A 16732-nucleotide genomic window follows, 5' to 3' on the forward strand; every position below is an offset into this window, starting at 1 on the left:
TGTATTTAACCCAGCATTTTTGAGTGTAGAATTATTTTCCCTGAATTTCAGTTTATCCAGTAGGATCTTTGCAGATTCTTAGAAGATACTCTTTTTTTATATATCCTTTTAGATTTAATTCCTATTATTTATGATTGAAAATCCACTAGAAATCATTTACACATCTTTTAGGATATTTTGACAACTGGTATAAAACTTTCCTCAGAGACATGACCAGAAATGTAATGTAAGATTTTAGACTCTTTATTCTGATGGTCAGTTGTGTCACTGGTCAAATGTGCCATTCTGTTGCCAAATATTTTTTTCTATAAGGACACAAACGTCAACAAACTTCCCATACAGCTGTGCCAGTCTCATATGTCTCATATATGCACTCCTCTGTCCAAAAATATTTGTACACTTTGTCTTGTGTTATCTTTTAAAGAAAGGTTGGGCTAATGCAAGCAAAATTTGAACTCCAATCAATATTTTGTGTCAATTTATGGTAGCACTTTATTTTAAGGTGTCCTTGTTACACGTTACATATCCTTACTACTACAATAACAATTAATTATGCATAATTACATGCAAGTAACCCTAAGGCAAAACCTAATCATATAGCTTAGTAAGTAGGCTACATGTAGGTAATTAATATCACTTAGTATCACACTGTAACAAGGACACCTTAAAATAAAGTTTAACCCAAGTTATTTATTAGCCAGCAAATGCTGTGTAACTAGAGTTTTGGCCTATAAATACTAGAAAACAAGAAATTTAGTTCAGATGAGAGCACAGTTTGAGGAATACGACCTCTGGTGAAAGGGAGGTGCTATGACGGGCACAGAGTATCACCATAATAAACTATATCAGCAGCTCAGATATCAGCTAAAACAGATTTCCAATTTAGAAAGATTTGTTTTATGTGTAGAAAAGTGTCTGAATCAGCAACTGTCACAGAGCATAGCTTACTTTCACACATTTGCAGCATCAGAATTACACACAAGCCGTTCTAATGTTTGTTTGTTTGTTTTATTTATAGAGCACATCAAATCAAATTTATTTTAAAAGAACCCAATGTAGGTAAAAGTTTAAGATATAAAGGCAAGCTATTCCAACGCTTTGGGGCCACCACTGAAAATGCCCGGTCACCACTCAGTTTTAATCGACCCTGTAGTGAATTGGAAGCCAATGCAAAGTAGCTAAGACAGGTGTTATATGCTGGTGTTTACGAACACTCATCAGTAATCTAGCAGCAGCATTCTGCACTAATTGTAAGTGAGTTAACAGCAATTGGCTCACACCCGCATACAAAGAATTGCAGTAGTCCAGTCTTACAGAAATAAAGGCATAAATAAGCTTTTCAAAATTGCTAGGTGACAGAAACGGTTTTACATTAGCTAGTAATCTCAATTGAAAGAAACAAGACTTGAGTTGATCTGTTTATCAAATTTCAGAGAGACATCAAACTGAACCCCAAGATTCTTAACTACCGATTTACAGAAAGGAGCCAAGTTCCCCAAATCAAAGAGGACTTGAGACTCAGAGTTTCCGAACCAAACTACCTCAGTCTTACTTTCATTTCAATTAAAAAATATTTGCTGACATCCATAGTTTAACTTCATGCAGACAATTTAGTAGAGATGTAATTGTCCTCTTGTCCTGTTTCTGTAAAGGTAGATACACCTGATTATCGTCAGCAAAACAATGAAAAGAAACTCCATGCCTTTTAAAAATAGAACATAAGAGCAGAATATACAGTAAGAACAAGATTGGACCAAGAATTGAACCCTGGGGAACACCACAATTCAATGGAGCAGATTTAGAATAAGATTGACTGATATTAACTGAAAAGGTCCTATTAGAAAGAAATGTTCTGAGACACTTAAGAGCTGGCATCTAATGTGGCATGATATGAATGAAAGCATGTCAAAATAATAACAGATATATTTTTTTGTACATACTGTAATGACTGTGCTGTGTATTGTACCCAAGCAAAACACCAGCGAATGAAAATATTTTGCAGATACTGCAGTAATTTTGAATCATCATTTGGCAAAAATGTCTTACATTTCATCTGTCCTTCACAGGAGAAAAAGGAGGCAGAAAGGTTAATTTGTCCTCCCTTGCTCGTTCTTTGTCATTCCTCTAGTGGCTGATCTGAGAGCAGTGCTCTGTGGATGCAGTCTGTGCCTTTTTTTGATGCCAACTGCTTTGGCGCACCTGCCAGCAGTCCACTACAGATGAAACCGTCAGACACAGTGGCCATGCCTCTATAATGTGCTCTCATTTATACTCTTCTTCTGTCCGTTTTAAAACATTCAACGCTCTTATATTATACAACAGTTTATATTATACAGCTGTATTGTGTCGAATATTGAATCCCTGCCCGATTCTTATTTCTTGCTACCTGATTGGTCCCTGTCCCTAACGCCTAGTCCTCACATTTGAACGAGTGTGTGGTGATCAAGAGTGAAATGTCACTTTATGACAATGCTTTTGTTTGTGTATTTCAGGCAGACTGACAATTTGTGCTTTAGAGATTTTTTTTCAGTGACTTTCTGCAGTTTACATCAATACACCAGAAGGTGGCGATAATCGACTGTCTTTGTGTGTAAGTCATTGAATCATTCACTCAACTGATTAATTCAAAACTGTTGATCTATTTATGAATGAAACTAGTGACTATGGCTGTGTATAAAATTGCATGCTCCCTAAATATGAACTTATTTTGCATAAGTAATTAGTTCACAACCATTCAAAATATGAAGCGTGAATGAGTGTAGTATTAATGTAATTGTTATGTGACCTACTAGTGTCAGTTGTGTTGCTTGACTGACATTCACAAATCCTCCCCTGTGGCAACATGAGATGTCCATTGGATGTACACTTCAGAATCTCTCCAGGAGCAGTAAGTCTGACATAGGATTTCATATGCTATTTTTGGTCTACTATGTAAAGTAGGGAATCATTCACTCAACCAATTTGTTCAAAAACACTGATCCAGTTAGGAATGAAACAAATCACTATCTTTGTGCGCGAGTCATTGAATTATTCACTCAACCAATTTGTTCAAAACTACTGGCCTATTTAGGAATGAAAAAAGTGACTATCTTTGTAAGTCATTGAATGATTTACTCAACCGATTTGTTCACCTGACTCATTTCATCTCTTCTGTGTTTTACAGAGATATGCAATGGTTCGTTCTGCTGTGGCATTGTTTGGAACTATTATATTTAACTGAGACAATGCAGATTAACTGGCAGTATCATATCTAAAATATTAACTCCATATTACTCTTGTTATTATTGAACTGTTTAAACTCATAATTACTCATAATACTGTATCAGACCTACATAGGTTTTAGATATTTGGAATAACAACACTCTTATTCATGATGTGATTTTATTGAAGTGATGCATTAGACAAACCATAGTTGTGATGTTACATGTTCCAATAAAGTTATGGTGTAAATAAATTGGCAAATCTCTTTATTTTTATATAGTACATATTTATAAAAAATATATTTTAGATGATGGTGTGCAGTTCTCACCTTAGACCTCTCCTTTTATTAGAGTAAAAATGTATACTGGTCTGTTCTTTTCAGCACGGTTACCATAAAAATAATGTGGCATATGAATATTATAATCATACTGTATATACACCACTACAGCACTTTTTGTAAGGGTTTTGTCTTTGCCATTGAAAAGGGCTCCTGTGTGTGAATATATTTATTTGAACGGGTGTGTTTGGCATATAAATGCATTGACACACACACAAACACAGGGCTGAAAATTGTGTGTCCTATTCCATTACCTCACAAAGGTGATTGACTGTGGTTACCATAAAAATAATGTGGCATATGAATATTATAATCATACTGTATATACACCACTACAGCACTTTTTGTAAGGGTTTTGTCTTTGCCATTGAAAAGGGCTCCTGTGTGTGAATATATTTATTTGAACGGGTGTGTTTGGCATATAAATGCATAGACACACACACAAACACAGGGCTGAAAATTGTGTGTCCTATTCCATTACCTCACAAAGGTGATTGACTGGATTGATTTAGATTTTCGTTTTCCAGATAGCAGCGTCTAACATGCATTTCACCGCCGCCCGCCTCCAACAGATTCAACACAACCCACCCACAGATGCCCTCGCATACGCCTCCCAAAACCACAATATCACTGGATGATGATCCCAGTAAATGCACAGCCCTCCACTACAGACTTACATCTATTGCTTTTTACCTGCCAAACCCTAAATCTCCACAAGGAAAGAACCACCCCCACCCTGAAATCCTCCCCCATCCTGCTGAGCTGCTGATGGGGTGAGCGTTCCCCGTTCCTCCCCTTCACAGGACACACTCAACACCATGCTTCATTCATCTTACTTAGACCCGGACTATCACATTTGGCAACCTCTGAATTAAGAGAGATCAGTACTCCACCCGCCCTTCAGGACCCCCACACGTGTCCCCTGCAAATACTAAAGCCATTCGACCTTGACCGAGAGGAGAAGCCCATTCAGAGGAGTCAAACGCAGAGCTTTCTGAAGCGCACCGGCAGAGCCCTGCGTCCCAGCAGGGGCAGACAGCCTGCCCTTTTCTTAATGTGCTTTTTACATTTGATTACCAGGCTTGTAAAAGCTGAGTCTAAACATGGGGACCATGCTGAACATCTGTTAGCCATGCTGGGAGAGTGAACTCACCCCCGTGTCCTCTCATGTCCTCAGGCTGGATTAGAGCACTGGGCACTGGAGTGTAATTGGACATTTTTCAGTATTGTTTGTTCTTCTGTCAACAAAGACATGCGTTAGAAAGCCTGCCTGTCAACACCGAGCACTAGGAACATTATATATACACGTTAATGGCTAAAACCAAAGTACTCAACTGTGTACACCAGGATATACAGGCTTAGATGCTAAATGTTATATAAGTCTGTGCATTACAATACATGCAATGGGTAATTCTCAGTAAATTATACCTTTTATGACACATTTGTATGTTCGTGGCTTACTACTACTGATTAAATTACCCTCAAAATGATCTAATATTAAAATTAATAACTACATTTAAAATGTATTATTAATATTATTATTAATTAGTAGTAGTAATAATAATAAAATATGAAATTTAATAAAAATATGAACTCATAGTAACATACGATTATTAAATAAATCTGAATATGAACTAATTTGCACATCCCAACATATAAAAAAATAAAAACTAAGTTTTTTCTCTTAAATGTGGATTTTATTGATTTTAAAACATTTCTCACTGTCATGATTTTTTTTTCTTATTTAGCAATCTGCATTACAATACATGCAATGGATAATTCTCAGAAATGTACCTTTTATGACACATTTGTGTCTCACTGGCTTACTATAAAAACCCTCAAAATGATATACAATTAAAACGAAGAACCAAAATGTGACTTTCTTTGATAGTAAAACACTGTGCTTTTACGGTCAATGTAGTATTTTCTTTTTCTATTTCTGGATTTTTGGAGAAATGATTCAAGTTTGAATTTTTCTGACACTATATTTGAAGGAGTAACATTATAAAATGTTATACAGTATATAACATTATAAATAATTATTATTTTTTTAATCACGATTTTTCTCTAGCAGAGAAAATACATTTTTCATTACAGCACTTATATTGGCCTTGTCACGTTCAATATTTCCAACATTTTAAAGGAAAAAAAAAAAATCTTATTTTCAATATTTTATGGGGGAAAATCATCTTGGTACTTTTCTGGACCTTGATCGTGGTAGTTACCTTGCTGTCACTAATGATGGGATTACTTTCGATTTCTTGAATACTAGGACTGCAATTTTTTCAACTGTTACCAAAATTTGGGACAATTTTGAAGTTTAATTTCCATAAAAATAGAAGGAATAATAGAATATTATAATAATTCACAAATTAGAAGGTATTCAAAATAAAAAAGTCAGAATGGGTACAGAACTGCAAGTAACAGATTTATCCTAAATTAAGCATTCTGTAGCTACTATTTTATGCACAGGACACTGGAAGGGGCTGCAATCCCTGCCTTGAAGCAATGAGTGACGGAGGGTGGGCGTGGTCAGCTCGGAATGCATTTTCAAATTGAATTTTGCTACACATATCCCACGGCGTCATGATGAAAATGCAATCCTAAGTTTTCTAACTGTTAGTCTAAATGCATTTAGGACAAATAGCATTTAAATGATCATTTTGCTACCATTTCTGCTTGAACACGTTACACATATCAAATCAATTTGTGTTATACATTTTCATTTCGCAACTTATAAAGCGTTCAAACTTGCATGCAATTTACATATTAAGACTACTGTTGAAAATGGCAAATGTAAATTATATAATTTAATATTCATTTTCCTTTTGCACCAAACTTTGCACGTATGGGTAATGGAAAATGTAAATACAGAAATACAATGCCATTTTGCATATTGCATTTTAAATTGAATTTCGCTACCTATATGCTTCCATACTATTTCGTTTGTGACCAAATATTTTTTTACAAAACTTTTCTTTGCCATAAATGATTTTTGCTTACAATAATTTGGGTAACAAGGTTGAGCGATTTAACTTAACAAATGCATTCAACACAATTTGTGTAAAAATTGCGAAAGTGAACTGCAGTCATTTTCGGACATCATGCTGCAGACAGTCTGATGATGATGTCACTTCCTGGGTGTCACAATGGAGTTCAACAGTGCCCGCCCCCTTTTTCACTGTCCTTGGATTCGGAACGTCTTGGTTACGTATGTAACCCTCGTTCCCTGAAGGAGGGAACGGAGACTTCATGTCGGTGACCGACAAATTGGGAATCTCGCCAGAGAGACCAATCCACTTTGAGTGTAAACTAAAAGAGCCAATGCACATTGGCATGCGATTATTGCATCCAGCTGCCGCTGATCACAGCGTGAGTATAAGTAGGCAGCCGGTGCAGCGCATAATCAGGTTTTCTGCTGGTACAGCAGCCGTGGCGACGGGACGTGAAGTCTCCGTTCCCTCCTTCAGGGAACGAGGGTTACAATACGTAACCCATTTTCGGGCATCATGCTGCAGACAGTCTGATGATGATGTCACTTCCTGGGTGTCACAATGGAGTTCAACAGTGCCCGCCCCCTTTTTCACTGTCCTTGGATTCGGAACGTCTTGGTTACGTATTGTAACCCTCGTTCCCTGAAGGAGGGAACGGAGACGTTTCCTTTCAGTCGGTCACTCTCAACATCACGTCGGTGACCGACGAATTGGTAATCCCTACCAAAGCGCCATGGATGCAGCCCCTTCCAGTGTCCTGTGCGAGCCGCCGGGGCCCCTTTTTGGTGTAGGCCGGGGCTCGCAACAAGAAGGCCAGTCACTGTTGTCGTAGCACTACCCACTCAGTAAGACTGGATAACACTGGGAAAACGTACCCGTTCCACTTGGAACAGGAACGTTGCGGAAGCCCCATCCTTCCCGAAGGAGGTTTCGGAAGCAGTTACACATATGAACAACCGTTTAGGTGCATATGGAAGAATAGAGGTGATTGTAACCCTCTTGGAAATGGCATTAGTCTGCAGGGGAAACACAGGCTCCGAGGCTATACCGTGGACTTTACACACATGGGATCCACTTGGGTCTCTACATATGGAACCCAGCCCCCTACCGGTTCTCACGGATTCAGTGAGTGAGGGCCTGGCGCCGGACGTTCTGCCACGGCTGGCTGCCGAGGGGCCAGAGGAGCTCGACAGGGCCTACAGTACGGACTCTCTGGAGCAGTTTTAGCAAGCCGACACTAAACCGGGGCCTCTCAGTGTCTCCACCCTTTTGAGGTGAGAACACAGGAGGATACCGGGTCCACACGAAGGCTATCCGCTTCTTAAGAAGTGACATAAGAAGCGCTGTTTCCGGGTCTAAGCCTCAACTCGCTTCACTTGAGAATACTACCTCAGCAGCCGTTTATGAGCACTGTTTATTAATATTAAACATTTAAGCTAAACGTTTTCAAACTTACGGTGTGCACTACAGTCTCCATTCTCACAGCGTCCCAAACACAAATAATTTTAGATTTATACTTATATTTTCATTGCAGCTCGTGGACAGACCGAAGCGGGGTCTGAGCATGTGGTGCAACACTTGGACCAAGGTGGTTCCAAGGTTGGGCAGAGGGTGCGTGAGTAGGGCCTTTGATGACGCTCTCGAACCACCCGCTGCTGCCCGCTGGCGACAGAGGAGGATGAGTGTGATCCGGCTGTGGACCATTCACAACTCTTCGTGCCCTCGGGATAAAACAAAACAAACGATTCTCCGCTCGGCCCTACCAACCTTACCAAACCAACCAGCTACGAGGTGAATCACATTACAAATTCGAAACAAAAAATATTTGAAAATCTGCAAGATAAAGGTCACTTAACAGCCTTCATTACGGAAACAATACCATGAAGCACTGCAAAAAACAACAACAGATAAATATGGATTGCGCAAATAGAAACAACATTTTACAATGTGGCACTAAAGTTCTTTTGATGTAGTTTGCTTGTTTTGATTCTCTGATTGAAATGTCTTTACAGAATCATGGGTAATGTAGTTTTTCAACAGAAATGCCACTGTTAAACATGATTCTTATTTTTTTTTTTAAAAGTTGAAATAATGTGGGCTGAAGGCTTAAAGAAACACTCCATTAATTAAACACCTCGCAGCTCACAGTAGGTCTGTCTTTAAAAGTTTATAAACTATTGCTAAAAAGCAAATCCTCTATTGAGAGAATAAATGGGATTTTTTTTCTTTTTTTACTTCCTAGACTGTTGCACTCCATATTATGGAATCATTTTAAAATATTAATTAACCTAAAAAAATAACATCTTAATGGATAGATTTGTTTAGAATGAACTGACCCAGAACACAGCACTAAAAGTACATTTTAATAAATTAACGTATTCATGCTTAAATCAAATACAAAAACACAGAACCAAAAAGCATCAAGCAGTCATGTGAGCGTAAGAGTGTTTTCTAAAGGCGAGTCTAAGATCAAGGATCCTGAAATGTACATGGACTGTAAATATTCTTCCTGTCTACAGCAGAAGTAATTCTTTCTACAGCAGAACAGAGTCAGGTCAACCTGACGGAAGGAATAAAAAACAACCAAATATAAAAAATCTGATTTTGAAAAACCCCTGGCGACACTTTACCTGCTCAGCCATAAATATGTCAAAGATAAACATTCATATACATACATGAATAACAAACCTCTATGAACAAGTATGAATGATGACTGATGAAGAGTTTATACATCATGTGAAGAGATTATTATGCCTGCACAATGTCACCAACTTTATTTATGGCTCTTCAGGTAAAGTGTCTCCAAAACTGACAATATCAAATTCACAATGTTTTACAAAAACAAAAGAAAAAAGCCTGTTTGGAACAGAAACCCGATCTGCTGGACTCCACCGCTTTTGACGCGACAGAGCGATGCCATCCCATAATAATGCTGAGGTACGTCACACCCCTCAGCTTCAGCGACCCCCGACAAAAATGGGGAGGAAGACATGCGAGATACAGGAACAGAACCCATCAGACAGGGAGAAGTGTTAGTAAGTACTGGTCCAGAAATGCACTGTAATACAAGAGTCCTTCATCTGGGAGTCCAGACTGAGTCAGAGCAGAAGAGCGCAGCGCAGAGCTGCGGTAAACAGCACAGATGTGCATTCACGACAGCGATGCTAGAAGAGGATGTCTTCATTCTTGATGAGTAACTCCACCACCTGCCTCTGGTAGCGGATGTCGTTCAGAGCCGTCATGGCGTCCAGATCGGGCGCCCGCATCAAAGTCGGGCCGAACACGATGCCCAGATTCTCAGCGTTCATCAGGTTATCCTTCTCGTTCTGAGTTACCCTGCACACACCCACACACACATACACGAGTGTCTTTAACTTTGAACTGTAAAAGTGCTACACTAAAAACCTTTTCATTAGTTCACATCATGTTTGTGAAGGTTGTAAAAACTCTAATAGCTCTAATGGGATATTTCATGTAATTTTACAGTACTGTTAAATGTACAGATTTTGGAAGTAAAATGCAGTCATTTTGTAATTTACAGCGAAAAACCGTAAACTGACACTCCCACACTACATTTAATGGTATTTCGTTGAAATATTATTTCTTGTTATCAGTTATGTACAATAGGGTCTTATTAATGTGTTTGCATTATTTTAGTGGCGTGTGTTTCCATGATGGTGTATTTACACGCACGACACTGTGCAGCTATTATATATTAGTACTTACCTACTCTTGATGAAATGATTGTGAATTTAACATGTCTCTGATTTACCAGCTTTTCACAAAAAAATTGTTCAGTCTTGCAAAATGTTTTACGGTTAAGTTCCGGCAATCGCAGTTGTTTTTTTATTAAGCATACATTTTTGTTGTTTTTATACCATAAAAATAAACTTTAAAAAATGATTTTATATATATATTATTCAGTGCTGTCAAACGATTAATCGCGATTAATCGCATCCAAAATAAAAGTTTTTGTTTACATAATGTGTGTGTGTACTGTGTATATTTATTATGTATATTAGTACACACATGCATGTATATATTTCAGGAAAATATGTTGTTTATATATTAAATATATTTATATAATATAAATTATACGAATATAAATATATACATGTAAATATTTTCAAAATATATACTGTATGTGTGTGTATTTATATATACATACATTGTGTAAACAAAAACTTTTATTTTGGATGCAATTAATCGCGATTAATCGATTGACAGCACTAATATTTTATATATATATATATATATATATAAATTCTTTTTAAAAGTTTATTTTTATGGTATAAAAACAACAACAAATAATATATATATATATATACACTGTATATACAAACTCGTCCAGACGACTGCATGATGACAGATTTTCATTTGATGTTATTACAGGAGGTCTGATATCGATACGTCTCTCACCTCTTTAAATGTGCCATGAGATATCGCAGGGTTTCGCAGTGAGCGGGAGGCATCTGCTTCAGAGCTTCATGCAGAGCTTCCAAACGCTCATCTGGGTCTGTCAGCTCTGACACAAACAAACAAACAAACAAACAACCGGGTCAAAAACTCTCATCTGTCTCGACACAGATCTGCAGGCAGCAAGACTTCCGGATATCAATACTGGATATCATATGAGCTGCTTTATTTTCCTGTTTACTACATTTGAGGTCTGTAGCTTTCTTTAACCCTGCACCAAAATTTTTGACAATTTTGAAGTTTAAAACTCTGATGTGATTATGTTCAAAGAACAAACATTACATAAACACGAAAACTGTATGTACAATATGTTTAAAAAAACAGTTCGGGCAATTCTGGCATTGGCTCATCCAAGAATGACGCTGCTTTAGATGTCGATCAAAACAAGCCGTCTTTTAAAGCATCAGAGTTTTGCTATGTCAGTATGCATATGATTCATGCTGTTCTGTGTGCACAGCATAGCAAATATCTTATTATTAAATAAAAGGAGGTGAAATATGGGGAAAGAGCCGGAACTGAGTGTCTAATGGAGAAATGTGGAGCGTGTGACTCACTGGCAGCCTCCATGACGCGTGGATATGCGTCATACGTGATGATGGGGATCGGCAGGTCCCTGAAGTAGAGTTTAAGAGCACCTGTGATGACGTTGATGTCTTCATAGACGCTGACGGAGATGTCTGCTTTCTCTCCATCTGAACACATTCCCACACAAACACATTTCACCCTCGGCTCCAGGGAGAGTCAGTCCTCTGCACTCATTCACACAGACAGCGCTCTTGTTTGGCTCCAGGGACCGAGCATGAAGACATTTAGCTAACTTTATCTTATTCTGAGCTTGTGAGAATACTTCTGTGCTGTGATGCTGCATGGTGCAGGTGTGCTAGTGTTCATATGCAATATAACTGCTTCTGCATTCCAGGCTTCAGTGTTATTTCAGGATTATAGAAACACTACCGGTCGAACGTTTGGAGTCATTCAAATTTCTCACGTATATTTCTTTTTTCTCACAAAGGAATAAATTACATTTTATTCATATTTTTAAAATAGAAAACTAATTGTAATATTTTATATTACTGTTTTTACTCTATTTTGATCAAATATATTAGTGCTGTCAAACGATTAATCGCGATCAGTTGCATTCAAAATTAAAGTTTTTGTTTACATAATATATGTGTGTGTGTGCTGTGTATGTTTATTATGTATATATAAATACACACCCATGCATGTATATATTTTGAAAATATTTACACGTATATATTTATATTCATATAATGTATATATAAATATATTTAATATATACATCTAACATTTTTCTTAAATATATACATGCATGGGTGTGTATTTACAAATACATAATATACACAGTACACACATATATTATGTAAATAAAAACGTTTATTTTGAATGTGATTAATCGTTTGACAGCACTAATATAAATGCAGTCTTGATGAGCAAAAACAAAACAAAAAATCTGAATTATTCAAAATTTTGACTGGCAGAGTTTACTATTATAATATTTATTAACATTTTTTAACGTCCCTTTATTTGTATTTATTTTTGATTATATGAAGTGGTTACTTTTATTTTTTTTTATTTTAAATATACATATATTTTTAGTCATTTTAGTACTTCATTTAAATAAAAAAGTTTTCATCTAATATTTATATTTAATTTGATCTGAGCTTTATTTCAATTAACAAAAAGCAAAAATGGAATAAAGTAAAAAACAATATAAAAACCCTGATGGATCAAATAAATAAATAAACAAACAAATAACTGTCTGTATCAGATCTCTACTTCACTGCAGCCGTCACAGCGTCCAGTAGAAACCTGTAAAGAGCACATGATTTCTTTCTCTCTAGCTTGTTCATATCCGGATTGAGTCATTATGAAACAGTAATGCATCTGAATACCAACAGATGGGCGAAAATCCTCCAACAAATGTGCCACTTTAACATTTAAGCAGCTCAGACTATTTCACATTACATAAACCCACAGCTCTATACGCAAGACAAAGAGTGACCTAAAAAAGCAGCGGTGAGCATGTGTATGGGATTCATCAGGATTACACACACAGATACACGTGCAGGCGTGTGTGTGTGTGTAGGAATGTGGGCTTTGTGATGGATCAGTACTGTACACAAACAGAAAAAACACCACTCACCTCTGTCAAACGATAACTTCACATCTTCAATAAAGTCACTGAATCCAGAGACTCGATAGAGACCCTCCGACTTCAAACCTGAGAGACGAGACGGTTGAAGGCGTTATAGAGAACACATAATGCTTCGCTGCGTCTCCAGTGTAATAAAAGCTAAGGTAATAATGTGTAGCACTGTCAAGAGCTCTGAATATTTTGACTGTTACACTAAAAGACTAAAAGGTATCCTTGTGAATACAAGAAACAAAAACATGAAACACAACAAATGAAAAAAATGAAAACCGAAAATAAAATAAATGGGCTGAAGAAAAACTGCAAAAGTCAGGGGTCATAACATTGGCTATCAGTATAATGAAGTTTTTTGTTTATTAGAAAATCTGATCTTGTGAAAGCAAAAATCAAAACACGCAAACAAAAAATATTAAAAACAAACAAACAAAAAAAAGGGCTGAACAATAACAAAAAAAAACAAAACAATATATCAAAACAAACAAATAATAAAAACAAACAAAACAAAACCACAACATAACAAAAAACAAAACGCAACAAAAACACAACAGAAAATATTTATAACATATCACTGACGGTGTAAAACCAAACATTTACACAACATAAAACACTTCTACATCTGCACAGCTGCTCCGTGTAAATCCGAGTCAGCGAGTCACCTCGTGCTTCGATCTCTCGTATGCACATGTCCACCACCATGGGTCGTGTAGCGTTATGAGCCTTGACCAGTGTGGTGAGATCACAGCTGTAAACCTTCTTCACGTGCTTCAGGTATGAAGTTTTTTGTTTATTAGAAAATCTGATCTTGTGAAAGCAAAAATCAAAACACGCAAACAAAAAATATTAAAAAAAAAAAAGAAAAAAGGGCTGAACAATAACAAAAAAACAAAATATATCAAAACAAACAAATAATAAAAACAAACAAAACAAAACCACAACATAACAAAAAACAAAACGCAACAAAAACACAACAGAAAATATTTATAACATATCACTGACGGTGTAAAACCAAACATTTACACAACATAAAACACTTCTACATCTGCACAGCTGCTCCGTGTAAATCCGAGTCAGCGAGTCACCTCGTGCTTCGATCTCTCGTATGCACATGTCCACCACCATGGGTCGTGTAGCGTTATGAGCCTTGACCAGTGTGGTGAGATCACAGCTGTAAACCTTCTTCACGTGCTTCAGGTCCGGCTTGCAGTCGTTGGGCACCACCTTCGAGCACTGCTTATGGACATTCAACCCACAATCTGAGGAACACACACAACACAAACACACTTCAGCTGACCAAACAACTCCATCCCAGGCTTTATTTCATCATTCCTGTCAAACCCATGGCTAAATCAATCAGTAAATCCACTGTGTTCAGTCACACGCAGAAGTATGTTGTGTGTATTATCGATCCTGAGGCGGATGTGCTTCAGTTAAATTAGAGACCCCAGCATGCTGAGCTTTCATTCTGCTTAATCGGTGACCTCTCCTGACCTCTGATCAGTGATGCCAGCGCTTCTGATTGGCTGACGGGGATTTCAATAGTGTCACCCTGGCGATGACAGAACTTGCCAGGAATACAAATGGTGCCTTATAAAATATGCATGAGCAATTTCAGGCACCTAATAGCTTCATAAGCCTCAAAAGTAAATCTCTGAGAACCTGTGAAAAAATGAAATGAACAATAGCTAATTAAAGGGATGGTTACTGTAAGCCAAAAATAAAAAGATTGTGTCATCATTTACACCTCATGTTGTTTCAAGCCTTTATGACTTTCTTCCTTTGTGGAAGATAAATAAAAATATTAAGAAGTAGGGTTGGAAAGGGGTGGAGCATTTCTGGAAACTTTCCAAAAATCCCCAGAAGATTCCAAAAAATCATTTCCTGAGAAGACACGTAATAATCAGCTGTAAATGACTGAATTATTGAAAATGAATGCACACCTGGGTTTGCAATGCATCCTTTGCATGCACGATCCTTTTCAACAATTCAATGGTCCAAAGTCAATTATTCTGCTTAAACCACAGTTACAACATATATACGCAATATAATGCATTTTCTGTTTTTATCATGCATAGGCACAGTTACATTGTTACTTGCCTATGCATGACAAAATTGTGTACCAAAAAAAAAAAATTAATGCACTACAAAGAGTAAAGCTTTATGCCTATGTTATAATTAATTAGGAGCATCCATAACACATTATAAATGCAGGCTTTAGTTAAAGTGTTACCCAAAGGCATTGTAGAAGCAAATATCTCGAGCTAAACTCAGACGTCGTCTTCCATTGTGAGAATGTTTTGAGCGGTTCCTGTATCCTGAAATTCCCTCTCACACTCACTGTGTGACCCAGTGCTGCGACGAGCCCTGAATTTTAATGCGTGTGTGTGTGTGTCTGTGTGTAAAGTGGAGCTGGTTGCGAGCTCTCAGCCCCTCTTCTCATTATAAAGACGTGCCAGCTTTGTTTTCAGTCTCTGCCATGATGGACTGGGCCGAGGGGGAGGGGGAGCGCTTTATCCTCTCATGAGGCAATGTGGCACAACATGCCTGGGCACTGGGGCTGGCATGCTGGCAGACACCCAAAACAATAGCTCGGAGTCTCGCTCTCACAGACGAAAAACAAAAGAAGAAAGCTTGTCAGATCACAACGCTGAATGCAAATCTCTACATCAAATGAGATTTCACTGTCCTAGATTCTGCTGGGATCACAGAATGAGAGAGAGAGAGAGAGAGAGAGAGAGAGAGAGAGAGAGAATGATATGGGTAGAGGTGAGAAAAGGAGGTGGATACAAATAGCGTAAAAAGGGTCTCAGAATAAGGGATTTTGAACAAGCTGCTTTCAAAATAGTTTCATGCATTATTCATGAAGCCAGTTCATGAAAACATATGTGTCGCTCCCATTATCCTATAAATAAATCATTAAAACACAAACAACCAACCACAAAGAAAAAACCTGAATTAAACAGAGATTAGAACTCCTAATATGTATTTTAAAAATCCTGTTTTGCACAGGACAAAAAAATCAATAAAAATTGCATGCATAAAATAAAATGGTATAATCTCAAATTAATGAAAGTGGAGGGATATTCTTTTAAAGTAAAAATAAAAAAATCTCTCAATAAGGAATAAAACAAGTCTTCATCTGTCTGTTATCAACAATGTTTTCTCATTCCAGCACTCAATTGGTTTCTTGCAGATGTAGGCCAGTCTATGCTGCCTCCACAGGCTAATGAGTATTCACATGCACATCAGCCAGCGCAACACACTGACCTATGTGAGCTCCGATCGTGTGTGTGAATAAACACACCATCAACTCTGCACCAGCTTCACAGCTGAGATACAGTGGGTACGGAAAGTATTCAGACCCCCTTAAATTTTTCACTCTTTGTTATATTGCAGCCATTTGCTAAAATCATTTAAGTTCATTTTTTTTCCTCATTAATGTACACACAGCACCCCATATTGACAGAAAAACACAGAATTGTTGACATTTTTGCAGATTTATTAAAAAAGAAAAACTGAAATATCACATGGTCCTAAATATTCAGACCCTTTGCT

General features: G+C 37.3%; 1 protein-coding gene across 1 annotated transcript in view; it reads right to left on the reverse strand.

The window, feature by feature from the left end:
* Nucleotides 1–8692: 8692 nt before the first annotated feature.
* LOC107600702 (N-chimaerin-like) overlaps nt 8693–16732 on the reverse strand; it is a 12847-nt gene continuing 4807 nt past the window's right edge. Inside the window, exons 3-7 of the mRNA XM_016292657.1 lie at nt 14260–14433; nt 13172–13249; nt 11562–11699; nt 10951–11056; nt 8693–9867 (exon numbers count right to left, since the gene is read on the reverse strand). Coding sequence (XP_016148143.1) covers nt 9696–9867; nt 10951–11056; nt 11562–11699; nt 13172–13249; nt 14260–14433 — 668 coding nt within the window. The 3' untranslated portion in view covers nt 8693–9695. The remainder of the gene's footprint in view (nt 9868–10950; nt 11057–11561; nt 11700–13171; nt 13250–14259; nt 14434–16732) is intronic.

Source organism: Sinocyclocheilus grahami, unplaced genomic scaffold (genome assembly GCF_001515645.1).
Source record: "Sinocyclocheilus grahami isolate Dianchi unplaced genomic scaffold, SAMN03320097.WGS_v1.1 scaffold290.1, whole genome shotgun sequence".
NCBI classification, from domain to species: Eukaryota; Metazoa; Chordata; class Actinopteri; order Cypriniformes; family Cyprinidae; genus Sinocyclocheilus; species Sinocyclocheilus grahami.